Source organism: Triticum dicoccoides, chromosome 6A, assembly GCF_002162155.2.
Source record: "Triticum dicoccoides isolate Atlit2015 ecotype Zavitan chromosome 6A, WEW_v2.0, whole genome shotgun sequence".
NCBI lineage: Eukaryota > Viridiplantae > Streptophyta > Magnoliopsida > Poales > Poaceae > Triticum > Triticum dicoccoides.
The window spans coordinates 571,276,053-571,291,752 of NC_041390.1; the positions used below are offsets into that span (position 1 = coordinate 571,276,053).

At 44.9% G+C, this 15,700-nt stretch overlaps 1 protein-coding gene and 1 pseudogene across 1 annotated transcript; both read right to left on the minus strand.

Moving 5' to 3' along the window:
- Window positions 1-4,713: 4,713 nt before the first annotated feature.
- On the minus strand, window positions 4,714-6,488 carry LOC119315999 (annotated as a pseudogene).
- A 1,667-nt stretch (window positions 6,489-8,155) lies between these two features.
- On the minus strand, window positions 8,156-12,268 carry LOC119318047 (protein CPR-5-like). The gene is made up of 5 exons (XM_037592555.1): window positions 11,908-12,268; window positions 9,963-10,019; window positions 9,832-9,867; window positions 9,092-9,760; window positions 8,156-8,997 (listed from the first exon to the last, which is right to left on the minus strand). The coding sequence occupies exons 1-5, from the start codon at window positions 12,151-12,153 to the stop codon at window positions 8,461-8,463; spliced, it is 1,545 nt and encodes a 514-aa protein (XP_037448452.1). The 5' UTR covers window positions 12,154-12,268; the 3' UTR covers window positions 8,156-8,460.
- Between the last annotated feature and the right edge of the window lie 3,432 nt (window positions 12,269-15,700).

The window sequence follows — 15,700 nt, forward strand, 5'->3', positions numbered from 1 at the left end:
TAGAAAAATAGTTGTGTACTCTTGGGAGTACGTACTCCCGCTTCTCATATACCACATAGATGAATCTTTTATACCATTTTATTATTTTTAATATACTTCATTAGTAATTATTAGATACCCCAAAATGAGTTCCATGAAAAAATTCATGTGAGTCTACATATTTTTAAATGTTTACGTATATACTGATGTGTTTGTACGTGAAAAAGGTATATTACAAAAAGTACATCGCAGATGATATTTTTTCAACAAAACTCGTACTGGGGTATCTTAGAATATTTAATGAAGTATATTGAGAATAATATAGAGGTATAATTAATGCATATATGAGGTATATTGAGAATGGGAGTACATACTCCCAGGAGTATATATTTGCAATCTCATTTCAGTTATTCCAATTTCAATTTCTTATTTCACAATGAGTGAACTGGTTATTTCAACTATCAAAGAACTGATTTCAATACTTCAAAAAGAAGATTTAAATCATTTCAAAAACATATTTCACTTTAATATTTTACAAAAGACTGAAACTTAGTATTTCAAAAGAGTGAAATCATTATGTAAATGAGTGAATCTGTATTTTCAAATTAGTGCAATGATTTGTTTGAAATGAGTAAACTTTGTTCATTGAAATGAGTGAAATCTATCTTTTGCAAATGAGTGTAATGTGTTTTAAACTAGCGAAACGAGTGAAATATATCTTTTGTAACAACTGAAATCAGTTTCTGGAAACATATGAAATATGTATTTCAATTGAGTGAGTGTAATGTGTTTTCTGAAATGAGTGAAATGTATCCTATTTAATTGAGTGTAATGTTTTTTCTAAAATGAGGAAAATCTATCTTTTGTAAATGAGTGTAGTACATTTTCTAAAACTAGTGAAATGAGTGAAATATGTTTCTTTTCGTTGAGTGAAATATGTTTTCTTGAAATCGGTTAAATAAAATTAGTTGAAATATATCCAATATTGGTCTTATTTTAAAGTTCCTGGCGCGAGCAATTCAAATCTATAAAAAGTTTCAAAGACGAATAATCATTTCAAAAGTTATGAACTATTCTAACTATCACAATGAAATAAAATACTAGTCTTCATTTTGAAGAGAGAGAATAGTATATGCATGCAGCCACTCATCCTTCTCTTCGCTCACATTCTCTTCCCTGGCATACAACACTGTACCATACTGAAAAGATATCAGGTATGACAAATTGTATTTGGTGGTATTAGGACTACTGCGCGGAAGAAGCACATAGAAAAAGAAAAATGCTAACCTGATCTCAACGCAAGTACAGGGTGGATCCTACACGGTACATCCCGGCTCCGGTAAAATTACTTATTCGAAAAAACCTCGTGGTGTGACATGCGATGCTTCGATCCATGGTTGTGTGGTTAGTGAGCGATCCAAATCTTTCATCGCAGGCACACGTAGCATCGATGAACAGGGGAAATACCCCTTAGTCCTGGCGTATATACGCCCTATATAGAGAAAAAAAATTAATGATAACAAAAAAATTCAAAAAAAAATAGAAGTATACTTTTTTTGGCACTAGTATATACCCCTTGATCCTATATATTTTTTTGTCTCGAAAAAAAGACTAGTATACTTTTTTCCGTGAATACAAACCCAACGTTGACTTCAGGGCAAACTTTATTTGCTAGTATTATAGGTCACTATTCACACTGTTTTGACCAAAACATTATTTTTTTTAAAAGAAGTCAATGAGGATTTTTCTTTTTGCTACAAGTACAATAAATGGTCAAGTTTATTTTAAAAATATTTTCAGATTTTTTAATTAAAAAATTATATAGCCCATAGACCAAACGACCGCCTCCCGATGAATAGCCGCTTCACTGTGCCGTTGGATCTCCATACGCAGCACCAGCACAAATAGCGTGCGTGACCCAAGTGGAGGAGCCACTTACAAATGTCTTGGGAGCGACTCTGGTTTGTTCCTCGAGTCTGACATGATGATGATAGGCGATGAACCAGCTAGCAATCACATCCTTTATGTTAGTGGAAAGGGATTGAATTCCCCGATGGATGAATTCACTGTTCTGACCTTGTCGAGATAGTTGGGGTACAAAATGACCTCCCGGGAATTTATTTGATGATCTGGTCTTTTCAAAAACGCCGCAGCCTATGAATCCTTTAGGTTAGTGGAAAGGGGTTGAATTCCCCGGTAGCGTCATCAATGGAAGACCAGATCATCCCTCAAACTGGCCAATCCCCTGGCTGGTGAGCCCGCAATACATGAAATCAATAATGTCCGTCAGCTTGGACAGCAGACCGATCTGAATCATCGACTAGGTGTTATTCGTGGTTGGGCCCCACCATTCGCCCACGTCGTCCGCCTCATCACCTTCTTCAACCTCGTGCGCCGCCAAAGAAGGCCGCCACACTTGGAAGCGGCCACCACACTCCTTTCTCCAGTGCTACGCACAACTTCACTGCGTCTTCGGTGTCGGCTATCGGAGCACACTTTTGTGCAGAGACCACTGCATAGCCTGGCTCAGATGGTTAGATTTCTTGTGGTGGAACTTGCCCATCCGAGTTCAAGTTTTAGACTTGACAAGGGTGGTGTGTTGGCATTTTTCTGGATTTACTTCAAGATTGAAAGTCTTTATTATTTAAGTGTCTGTCGGCAACAAGGCGTAAATGGTGAATTCGTCAATCTCACACCTGCGAGCTCAGTCTCTCTCTCTCTCTCTCTCTCTCTTCTCTCTCTCAGATCCTCACATGGATAGTGTGTTCCTGCATTTTTATTTGTTTGAGTGTATGTGTGTATGTCGATATTGTACTACGTTTCACAAAAAAAGGCATCAGGGCGCACGATGTAGTACATATTGTTAACGAGTTCTATATATATGGATAATGGGCTTACCAGTTACCAACTGCTATTATTGGAGAGACAAGAGGGAGGCGACCAGATCCAAATCATTCAGTGTAAGCACTAGCAGCAGTAGCAATTCGCAGAAAAAGAAAAGCACTAGTAGCACTGGCATGAATACTGTGCCGTCGAATTTCGTCGGTGACCTGTGGTGGTTATACACACTGTTAGAGCATCTCTAGTGGAACGTGTAAATTTGGACGTGTATATCTTCATATACACGTCCATATATACCTTGTTAAATTATACACCTCCTAGTTTTTCAGTGGAACGTGTAAATTAGAACGTGTATATTCCGACGGCTATATTTTCAAACGGCTATATTTCCAACGGTCATATTTCCGATCTATATAAACCACTCCTACCACCTCTTCCAGCACACTTCTCTCCTCACCTAGATTTTTCTATCGTTTCTCACGCAACACAATGAACACATCCACTTGGGACATGAGTTCTTCGTCATCTTCATCTGGCGACGATGAACTCATACTTGCAGCATTCGCCAAGCACGAGGAGGAAGAGAGGAAGAACGCTCGACGCCATGGCGGTTCCAAGCATGGACGTCAGTCAATCGATCGAGGAAGAGATGCCAGATTTCTTCTTCTGTGGGACGACTACTTCAAAGAAGTTCCTCGCTTTCCCGAACATTTGTTTCGACGAAGGTTCGTAATTAGTACACTTCTCTGCTTTGATCCTTTTTTCATTTCCCTGTCTCATTTAATTTTTATGCACAGATTTAGGATGTCGCGTACTTTGTTCAACCGCATAGCTGATGGTATACTTGAGCATGACTATGATGATTATTTTACGCAAAAAAGAAGTGCTTCTGGAGCTCTTGGGTTACATCCTTTGCAAAAGATGACCGCGGCGATGCGGATACTAACATATGGAGTAGCAGCTGATCATGTTGATGAGTACATCCGGTCCGCTGAGTCTACTAATTTAGAGTCTTGCAAGAAATTTGTGATCAAAATTTGTGAAGTTTTTGAGGAAAAGTACCTGAGATCTCCAAATGAAGAAGACATTGCTAGGTTACTTGCAATAGGGGAGGAAAGAGGATTTCCCGGTATGTTAGGGAGCATAGATTGCATGCACCGGGGGTGGAAAAATTGCCCCAAAAAATGGCATGGCATGTTTAAAGGCCATGTGAGCGAGCCCACTATGATCTTGGAAGCAGTTGCTACACAAGATCTTTGGATTTGGCATGCTTATTTTGGTTTACCAGGGTCTCTGAATGATATAAATGTTCTTCAACGTTCTCCTGTTTTTACAAAGCTAGCCGAAGGCCAAACTCCTCCAGTGAATTATAGCAACAATGGCCATCAGTACACAATGGGGTATTACCTTGCAGATGGTATCTATCCACGGTGGGCAACATTTGTGAAGAGCATACCAGCTCCAACTAGCAGAAAGCATAAAACTTTTGCCAAGAAGCAAGAGGGGGCTAGGAAAGATGTGGAACGAGCCTTTGGAGTTCTGCAATCCCGTTTTGTCATTGTTCGTGGATCTGCTAAAGGATGGAAACGTAAAGAAATCACTGATGTCATGAAAGCTTGTGTCATAATGCACAATATGGTAGTTGAAGAGGAGCGACAAACTGGTCGACAAAGCTGCACTTTTGAGGCAATGGGAGAAAGAGTCACAATCTCTCGTACTCATGCGGAAGAACTGATCTCTTTTATTCAGATGACTCATCGGATTAGAAATTTTGATGAATATGATCAGCTTAAACTTGATCTAATTGACCATGTGTGGCAAAAGTTTGGAAACGAGTAATCCATGTCTTTGTAATGCAGCTATCAATAAAAATTTATGCAATGAGTGATGTAATCCATGTCCTCAACTAGCAGAAAGCAGTAAATAGTTCTTACAACTACAACATATAGCTCACATTACCCTAGGCCGCGAGCAAGGATCTCCTTCTGCTTAGCTTGGTAGAACTGCTTTCGAACATCAGTCATACCACTTGTGTCGATGAGCATGACCCTCTCATCTAATTCAAACTATCTCCGTGCATCCTCCCTCTCGTTTCGTGCATCCTCATTCTTTTTGAGTGCAATCTCCTCTTTTCGCAATTCCAATTGCTATGCATAGCGAGCATTTCTTGCCGCCTCTTTGATCTCATCCTTCTCTAGCTTTGCTGCCCACACAGTTTCTAATGACAGCTTGCAAGCACTGTCATCAGCTTTACCTCTCTTGTCCCTCTTCACACCATCAGGTCTTTTCTCATGTTCAAGAGCATCAGTGTGTATCGAGGTAGCATCAGTACGTACCGAGGATGCATCAGCCGGATCATTGGTGGCTGTGCCCGGACTTGCATCAATGGTCTTCTTTTGTTTCTTAAGAGAAGTTTCAACTTCTCTTGTCTGCCACTTTGGATACTTCGAAAACTCTACATAGCAATGCATCAGTGTGAAAGGCTTCTTTTTTTTAAGATCCATTTCCTTGAACAAAATGTGTGTATCGTTTGTCTGCACATATAAATATGTTGTTAAAATAAGCATAACACATATAGAATATTGCACATCACATATAGAATTACAAGAAAGGCGCATACCTTTTCTTGTATAGTCTTTCCACTTTCTTGCCTATTTAAAATCTGCTGAAGGCAACCACAAAATTTAGAGGTCTCTCTGTTAATCGTTGTGTAACGGCAATTGATTGCATTAGCATTACGCTTCGGCCATGATGATTCCTTGTGTGTGTTGTAGTACTCTGAAGTTATATCCCAATAAGCATCCCGGTTTTGATCTGTCCCAACAATATCCAAACTTGTATTTGCCCATGCTGCTATGAGAACCTTGTCCTCATCACTAGACCAATTTTTGCCTTTGTTGGATTTTCCTTTCTCTGTTATTGCAGAACGATGCTGAGTTGATGGAGTTGCCTGCTCTCCAATTGGACTTTCTAGTTGTGTTTGCGTGTAACCAAAACCAAGGGTGTCCAAGAAGCTTTGGTCAGTATCCATCTACAAGCAACCAATGCACAGCTATTTTAGACCACAATCTGGCATCAAATTGACAAGCAAAAATTATTTTCTTCTCCTTCCAAAGAGCTATGCATCTCCTACCGGCGCCGCTCGTCCCTGCATCTCCCGACGGCGCCCCGCTCGTCCCTGCATCTCCCCACGGCACCACTCGTCCCGCCGCCCCAGCAGACAGGCGCGCCCGGCCGCCGCCCCTGCATCTCCCCACGGTGCCGCTCGTCCCTCCGCCCCAGCAGACAGGCGCGCCCAGCCGCCGCCCCTGCATCTCCCCCCTCCCCCCACCGCTCCGCCGCCCAGCCCCCACTCGTCGCCCAGCCCCCTGTCCCCGCCCTCTATTCTCACCAGGGCGCGCGCCGGCACCGGCGCCGCCGCCAGATCGGGCTGCAGGGCGTGCTGCCGCCGCCCCTCTGCTCCCGCTCGCGAGAAAGGAAAAAATGGTTACCTTGGGCAGCGGCCGGAGAGGAGACGCGACGGCGACGTTGGGCGGCGGCCGGAGAGGGGCGACGGCGACCTTGGGGAGGCGGCCGGAGAGGAACGGGAGCGGGAGCGGGAGGCTTTTTTCGGTCGTGGGAGCGGGAGCGCGAGCCCACGAGCGTGGCTCTGTCGTCTTTAGTCCCATGCCAGGTACGCTCGTGGGAGCGACGTGTATAGGTGCACGACCTGATACACGATCCACTGGGAAAGCTTTTTTGATTTTGATCGTGTATATTTAGCATCCACCTCCATATACACCATCCACGAGCGGCTAGTGCGATTGCGAGGGTGGAAGCTGTGGCCAGACCGCACGTACGTACCACTGCCAAAAGTTGGTGAAAATGGCCCTCTTTTTGATGGTCCCGTGAAAAATGGCACGTCCTGGTAATAATAAGTCTATGGCTCATTTGATCTGAAAGAAAGACCGGTTGGTTTGGGTGGGGTGTTGTGATTCGGGACTCTGCAACGCACGGGCTTTGCGGCAGCTGGCCACTGCGCGATGGTGAACATGCCGGCTAGGCAACTACTGAATTTGGTGCCAAGCCAACTTTTCCCCGGTTCAGCTACTGGACATGAATGTTTTGGCTGCAGTTTCTTCGTCAAAAAATGTTGCGATTTCGTGAAGGAGATGAAGCACCATGGTTAAGGAGACCCACCCTCTGATCGCCTCGTCGTGGCGATGAGCCGCGGCGCAGCTTTGGGTGCCTGTTTGGAGAGGTGAGGTGAGGCTGAGAGAGGGAGACATGGCCACTGCCATGAGCTTGCACGGCTGAGAAACCATCTTCCCTCGCCTGGCCTGCCCAACTCTTCAATTCTCAAGTGCTGCTGAATCTTTCCTATCCTTTTCCTACGTTGCACGGATACTTTAGAAAGCACGCAATCCAGCCAAATGCTGCCCTGATACATATCCCTCGATTTTTTGATTTTTTTAAAGATAATAAATTTTGATACTCCTAGAATACTGCTGCGATACATTTTGGATACGTGAAAACCCTCGTGCGATGTGAAATCCCCTTAAGAGCAAAAGCGCACCTTTTGAAGATTCCCAACATTGGGGTGAGTTTATGTCAAAAGATGACTATCAATGTTCTTATTCAGTTGAAAGGTGAGCAAAAGAGAGTCGATGCATTGATTGAGACAGAGCAACAAACCTAGGAAAATCCCACTGCCAACTGATGGAAGTGGACCATCCCTAAAAAAAACTGATGGAAGTGGACCAAGTGCAAGAAAAAAAAGGAGGGTTAGTCCTATTGACGCATGCTTTGACATGGATGTTCCTCTTTTTTTTTCTTCATATTTCTAGTAATTAACACATATATAAATGTATCATGTACCCTAGCTTTTAGAAAATTGGTGTATCGGGTGTATCCCCGTATCGCATATCTGACACATATCCAAGTACATGCAACGTACTCCTTTTCAAGATGGCGATTTGTAGACCACTGTCATAGGAACTGCCCAGATTCTGAAACATCAAACCGGATAGAAATTAACACAAACATCTCCAAATGAGATGGCAAACACTGGAATGAAATCGATAATTTAAGATTTCTCATTGTCAAAAACAAGATAAGATACATTAACATTACAATTTACAGGTGATAAAGAAGAAGAAAAAATGAAATTGTTACCGTTTACAACCAATCAACCAAATGAAATCAATGCGTTACACTTACAATTTTCAACTGATCGGGCCGAAAAACGGGACGGCTGCATATGCCAGCGGCTGACCAACCAAATGAAAATATGTTGAACAACGCATGATGTTGGTGACGACAAACGAATAAACCAATGAGCTCACCGAGGGCAATGTCCACACAACATCGGAGTCATAAAACATATAGACAACTAAATTGTCCTCATGATGATGTATTGAACATTCCCAAAGGGGAGAAATTACATAGGCGAAATTACATAACGGTTGTGACAAAAGAGCACAACCATCAAAACCTGGTTCACCTAAGTAGGAAGGGAGATTCAGGCCAGAAGATGACACTCCTACTACACTGACTTCATCTTCAGAAAACAGGTCCAACCTGGCGCATGCGCTCATTGTTGTTCTGCCTGACGAATTTTCTGAAGTTTCTGCTCCCATGCTAATGGCCACATCTGGTCTCTCAAGTCTCAATGTCATTTCCAGTGAATCTGGACTTCATATATTCAACTGCGTGTTCGCTCCAGTCTGATAGAGATGCGAACGGCAACAAACCAGCCAAGCATGGAAGGATCAAAGACAGCACAGCGTAGAATATGTACCGGCGAACCCAATATGGCAAACCGAGAGCCTTGGGTCTGTGCGTCACAGAAATAGGACCATAAAGACCACGGTATAGAAGAGATGGATAGCTGTTTCCAAGTAAATGGATGGCGCAAAGGATCTCCCAGAATACGAGCCAAACATTTCCATCCCCACCCAGTGTGTCAACGCAGAACCTTCCAACAAAACCACAAACACCTCCCAATAACACAAGATTGAATGTTATTGGCATGTTGGGTCCTGTCATTGCAGAACGCTGGAATATCAACCAACCGATCAAAAGAATCATCAGCATGCCAAATGATATCCTTGTTGCTGCAATCAAGTGACATCTAAGAAACAGCAATCCTGAGTTGAAAGCTGATACAGAATTTGGCATCCACCAAGATTTGGACTCCTGCAAAACAAGTCATGATAAAAGAAAGGAGATGAGCTTATCTTCGATAATAATTCCTAGTAATTAAATGGTGATCAAAGACAATGGCGCATACCTTTGAAGCAGCTGCACAGGCTGCAGTAACAGCGGTTATCCGCTGGTATGAATAAATATACGTTCCATATCCGAAACAGGCAGACATAAAAACTACTGCTGTCAGAAGCATATCTATAAGCCTCTTGAGGAGTTCAGCATGTCTCGTGTCCTGCATTTGAGTCTTTAATTTCTCCTCTCTGAAAGCAGCTTTCTGAAATCCCATAGAGATCTTGATCTTCTCTAACATGTGTGAGTAGGAGCTGAGAGCTAAATGAGATTGCTTTAGTTGCAACTTCCTCATATTAAGCCCAATTTCAAGTTCCTTGAGCTCATTCGAACGAACTTGCTCATTCAGAGATCTCTCAAATACATTAAGGATGTCCTGATCACATTCTGGACTAGATCTGCTACGAGGTAGCTGAATCAGCTGCTGATTGACACCCGTGTGAAGAATAATCTGCTTATTCGTGGAATTCAAGTGTGTATTCTGCTGGACACCAGGTATCGGGCCTTGTGAGTCAGCGCCACTCAATTTGGTCTCAGCCACAGGATTACCATCACCGTGAGAAGATTGAGGGATATCTTGCTCACAGGCAGGTGCCTCGTTGAGTAGATGAAGGGTCCTCAGTGTACTGCCAAATGATTTCTCAAAGTTTCCCATGAAACTATCAAACCTGTCTCCATATATCTACAGAAAAGTTATGTCAGATATACCAAACCAGTCGAAGCAGAGCATTGAATAAGTTGAACCAGTCATACATTTGTTAAGGACTCCTTCACTGCTGAGGTACACATCTGCATTCAAATTCAGTGTTAAGGACTCATGGTTAATTTCTATCTGAAGCAATCGCTTGCGAAAAGAGTAAAAAGACGAGATATGAAGTGCACACCTTTGAAAGAAAATCAGGTTGTAATCTGCTTCCAGAACCGCCGCTTTTATTCAGAACCTATAGTGGAAAAGATGTGTTCTTGTTATTCAGGAGTTAGGACTAAGTATTGTAACTAGTAAATTTCTTCCCCCAGAAGAGTTAATTACTGAATAAGAAGATTACAATGACAAGCCTAGTCCATGCTTCTGAGAACACACATCACACATACACACATGAGCATTAGCAGCTGATTACTACTGGCTTTCCAACTTGCACATAATTTCACTACATTTATTTGGTAACTAGTTAAGTTTGGTTGAATATTTATGGAATGCATTTCTACTAGACCATGATAAATCAAAAAATATGAGAGCGAACTCTATCGATTAAGACATATTGAGATGTTCATATCTATAAATATCATGACAAATATGTCAGTGGGCTCAATCAACTAGAAAAAAATCAATACTGAGATGTTAATTTATATGATATACATATCAGCACCAAGTAGGATGCTGATGCTCCAATTTCCAAAATAATTAAAGTTATAAAGAAAGAAATCATTCTTATTCTGCATTTTGCATTGCGCTAGATTATGATAATTTTGTTTGTACTACCAACTTTTGCCAACTGTTTGGCTAACCAAAATATTTCTTCTTTCGTGGCTATTTTTCCACAATAGGTTCTAAAAATAAGTTCACTGCAGTACAGTTCAGCAACCGCAAACTAAGCCTTAACCACTGAAAGCACCAAGTCAAACAGCATTATGCTGAAGGATAGACTTCAAAAGTAATAAAAATGGGTATTTATTATCAAATCATGGAACCCATAGGTTATTTCTAGTCTTAAAATGGAAATATTTGTTTGCATTATTGATGCGCTGATCGAGCAGCACCCTGACAAAATTTTGTGTTTCCTTCCTTAATAAACACGTGAACCTCAAAACCGCAAGTACGACAGACTGCACAGATGTCTGACTAGGGAAATAATAGCGGAATAAATAAATAAATCGCTTTTGTACTGAAGCACATTAACAAAAATCAATGCACTGAGAAACTTTTCGTGCTTAGTAACAGCATGTGGTAACACTCCACTGCATGCTGCAGAAAAACATTTTCTCAACAAATTGTACACCAAAGGAAAGCGCTTGTCAGTTACCCCACCACACGTGCCCCCAAGACCGACCGTAGCTGCCTAGCTTAGGGGTTTTGGTGTTCTATCTAGCAGTTTTTAGCTATACTGTTTGGCTTTCCATTGCTGCTTGGTTTGGGGGTTTGCCCTGTTTTTTTTGGCTTGGTTTGTAATTCAGGCCTTCTTTAGCATTTTTTTAACAGTTCTTTAGCATTTTATGATTAGATCTGTTTGAAAAAAAATGTACAGTTAAAATACTATGGAAAAATATAATTAAGGCACTAGAAAACCAGATTAAAACCAGAATAGTCCATTCTGGTCAGATACCACCCATTTAACATTTAGCCTATCCATTCTACTAGTACCACAATTGTTCTGAACGGTGACCCAAGCGGTGTATGTTATTCAAAATTTCATGAACTGCACAAATACACAACACAGCAATCATTTGAATTAATTGGAACATCGAAAAGAACTAGAAATTTCCACCGTATCAGATGTTTCTGGACGTTTACCAAAAGAATTAGAGTAGTATTTGTACTTCCTAGGAGACAGAGGAACTCCTGAGGACTTCGTTAAGAGCTGCAAATTTCCTACCAAATTTAATTACAAAACGTCGCCAAATTAGCCATTGCCATACAATTGGTCACAGGTTCTTTCTGAATCTACGGAGCACATAATTAACCCCAACAACACAGTAAATTAGCAATCCAGGGACCATGCTCGAAGGCAACAATCCGCAGAACCGCAGGAGGGGCGAAAAAATCGGATCTTTCGGCCGCCTACCAATCAAGGAACAACAGCAGACGCCAAAAAAACAAGAGGAGACGCTCACCTGGGCGAGAACCGCCGCGAAGGACATCCCCAGCGGCAGCGCGAGGTCCTGCACGCCGTCACCGACGCCCTTGCCGCCGTCGCCGTCGCCGCCCTGTCCTCTCCGAGCGGACAACGGCCGGCGCCGCCGCAGGTGAATCCCCCTGTGCGGCCGGGAGCGCCGGGAGGCCGAGCAGGTGGAAGACGCCGAGGAGGAGGCCCTGTCGGCCTCCGCCAAGTCGCCGGCGACGTGGGCGGCCCCGTCCATCGAAAGGGGGCCCGCTCCTCTGGTCAGGGGACAGGGGGAGTAGGGTTAAGTCGCCTGCCTCCCCTGTTTTTTCTTCTGTGTGCCTGTGGTGGCAGGGCGCCGCGCGTTCGTGTCCCGGTGGGCGCGTCACTTTTAAGTTCTTAACCGGGGGGAGGGCAAGTGAGTCGAGGTCGGAACGCGGGGCGAGACGGCGTCGTGATGACGCTGAGTTAGCCGTTGGAGCGATCGCGGAAGCTCCGAGGAACAACTTGTGCGTGTTCTGCTCAGGGGCCTGTTTCTTTCCCTTTTCGTTTCTCCTTCTTTTCTTCCCAAATTCTCTACTCTGAGCACGTTTATGGGAAAGTTGTACATACATACTACATATTCTCTCCGTTCCAAATTACTCATCGTGGTTGATACATACTCCGGGTTTACAAGTACGGTACCCTTGCATTTAGGTCAAAATTTAACTATAGGTTTAACTATAGCGAAATTTAAGTTAAATATCGTGCAGTTTATATCGCTGGATTTGTATTCGAAAGAAGTTTCGACTGATATTATCTCTGTTACTATTACATAAAACTTGTAATTTGCTAGTTAAATGTCTGGATAAATACTTGAGAACTGGGGTAACCTTGATGGGTCTGATGTTATTTGGACGTATCCTTAATACATACACGTTGAAAACACATCATAAAAGTGTCTATTAGGACCATGTTGAAAATTGAGACAAGATCCTAAGTGCAAGTATAAGAGCATTTTCAACACAGACCCCTAAAATGAACACACTATTCATCTCCGGACGCATCTGTGGACAGTGGTTCGAGAGTCGCCCATCCAACGCTTGCTGCAACTCTCCGCCTGCAACTCAAACTCATTCGGACACAATTCTTGCAAACATGACGGAATTCATTCAACGGACATAACTTCTGCTAGAATTTATATGAATTGGACGATATCTCATCCGTTCAACTAAAACCTAAAAAACCTAGACTAACTTGTACCGGACGGTGACCTCGTATGCTCGGTCGGTCTGCCCGACGGCACCTCCACCGCCTTCCCTGTCATTTCCGCCGCCGTCGTCGTCAAAGTGGTCCCCTCTAGTGGCGGAAGGGCGCGGCAGCCCTGCCGGTCGCCGCCTAGCGCTCATGGATGAGCCGCTTCACGTCCTCATGCGACGTACAGAGGGCCACCACATCCAACACCGACCCTGGCGGGGGAGCCTTGCCCTGGGCCCCTGCCGCTAGCGGCAGCGGCAGTCTCGCTGAGAGATCACTCGTCGCCAATCTCCGTGAGCTCCCGGTTGAGGCGGCATAGGCGCCACATGGCCATCTCCGCGGATTTAACGATCGACCGCGGGCCCATGCCTCTGCAAGGTCGGCTTCCGCACCAGTAGCGGAGCTACACTGCCAAAACTAGGCGGGCCAAAACAAAGAAAGGCCTAATATTTTTTCCTCATGCTTCAGTTTACTGTAAATGCCACACTGTGTTTGGCATAGGTTGGGTGCGCTGTAGCCAACTTTTTTTGCACGTAGCTCCGCCAATGGTCCGCACGGACCCAAGCCGACGCCTCGTCGGGCTTTGCGAACACCAAGCAGCGCACCATGTTGCGCCACTCCTGATGTGTTGCCTCCCTGGCCACCATCTCCTTAGCCGACACGATGCTCTGCAACAATAAGGAGCCTCTATGACTACGACCACTTAGGTAGTGGAGGAGCCACCCGGGCGCCTTCGCGATCGCCAGTGGCACCTCCTCCTTCACGGCCTTGCCACGACAGACGCATCGTGGCGGGCAACCCCTCCTTCACGCGGCTTGACGATGGCGAGGGCGACACCGGACCATAGTAGTGCATCGACCACTTGATCATCAGGTCCATTTGCCACTTGTACTCCTAGTCCGTCATCGCCGCCTCTGCCAGGAGGCGGAACGGCTACTCCTCCTCATCGCAGGAGGAGATGATCTCCTCCTTCTCGGGGGAGGAGGCTGCCACGGAGGTCGAGGACCCTAGAAAGTGATGAAGACGACGCCAAAATCCTGATCCAGAGGGAGATTTGGGGATACTGCTCGCCAGGCCGAAGAACCATGACTTCGGCATAGTGTGTACGGTGTGGTATGGTGTGGACAATGTGTTGTGGATAGTGCCAGAGCGGAGAGAACCAGAGAGGCTGTGAGTGGAGGAGAGTGTTGCGGTGTGATGTGGATGGTGCCGGAGCCAAGCTTAAATAGGCGTTGCCAGGCGAAGGGACGAAAGCCGACTTCAATGTGGTGCACCGACCAGAGTAGGCTTCTCGGTCGCCGCATCGACATTGAAGTGGCACTTCCTACTCGTCCGGTCGTGTCGCTCTTACTGACATCAATGTCGTGGAGTCACGTCCGCTCTGGAGCGGCGCTGACCGACATGAATGTGCGGCAACCTCTTCGTGCAAAGAGGATTTTTCGGGTGAAGAGGTTTTTGGGTGGGACCAGGGTGTAAGGCACGTATGTGGCAGCGGTCTAGGCGTCAACAAACCCCATGGTTTGTGTCCGGTTTGCAGGAATTTCGGACAACCATACTGGTTCGCGGACTGATGGGTACCACGTTGGATGGTAACTACATCCGGACACATCAACCCTAGCCTATTTCCATAGCATTGATCTCTCTCCAAACAACGTGTGATTTACAATCCGGAAAAGAGTGGATTCTTGATAGTGGATGTACCCATCACATGACCGAAGATAAAGACATGTTCCATGAGCTTGCTAAAAATAATGGTCCATGCAAGTATGTGACTTTTAGAGATAACTCCAAGGGTAAGGTACTTGGCCTTGGTAAGGTGGCCATATCCAATTGTAACACCCCGGATGTGATTTTCCCAATATGTACTCCAACTCTTGCCGTTTCCGGCGTTAAGTTATTTTATTTTCTCGGGTTCGGGTTTTTGTCTCCGTGTGCTGTTATCGTTATCATGCATCTCATATCATGTCATCATGTGTATTGCATTTGCATACGTGTTCATCTCATGCATTTGAACATTTTCCCCGTTGTCCGTTTTGCATTCCGGTGCTTCGTTCTCCTCCGGTGGTCAATTCTACCTTTCTTTCGTGTGTGGGGATTAAACATTTCCGGATTGGACCGAGACTTGCCAAGCGGCCTTGGTTTACTACTGGTAGACCGCCTGTCAAGTTTCGTACCATTTGAACTTCGTTTGATGCTCCAACGGTTAACTGAGGGACCGAGAAGGCCTCGTGTGTGTTGCAGCCCAACACCCCTCCATTTTCGCCCAAAACCCACCAAAACCCTCTCCATCATCTAGAGCGTTCGATCACGATCGCGTGGCCGAAAACCGCACCTCATTTGGACACTCCTAGCTCCCTCTATGCCTATATATATCCCCCCCCCATTCCAAATCTCGGATCCCCTCTCTCTAAACCCTAAAAAAAATCACCCGCCGCGCCGGACATTGTCCGTCCGCGCCGGATGAAGCCGCCGCCGCCGCCCGCACCAACCAGCGCCTGACACATGGCACCGCCGGCCTCCTCCGCCGCCAGGCCCGCGCGACCCAGCGCAGGCCCTCCCGCGCCGCCAAT

Excerpts from the sequence above, each read along its gene's own strand:
- LOC119318047 (XM_037592555.1), bottom strand. The coding sequence starts at position 12,153 with ATGGACGGGGCCGCCCACGTCGCCGGCGACTTGGCGGAGGCCGACAGG. Across the intron at positions 9,868-9,962 it reads AACCTGATTTTCTTTCAAAG|ATGTGTACCTCAGCAGTGAA; the intron begins GTGTGCACTTCA and ends ATTTGAATGCAG. Across the intron at positions 9,761-9,831 it reads TGAAGGAGTCCTTAACAAAT|ATATATGGAGACAGGTTTGA; the intron begins GTATGACTGGTT and ends ACTTTTCTGTAG.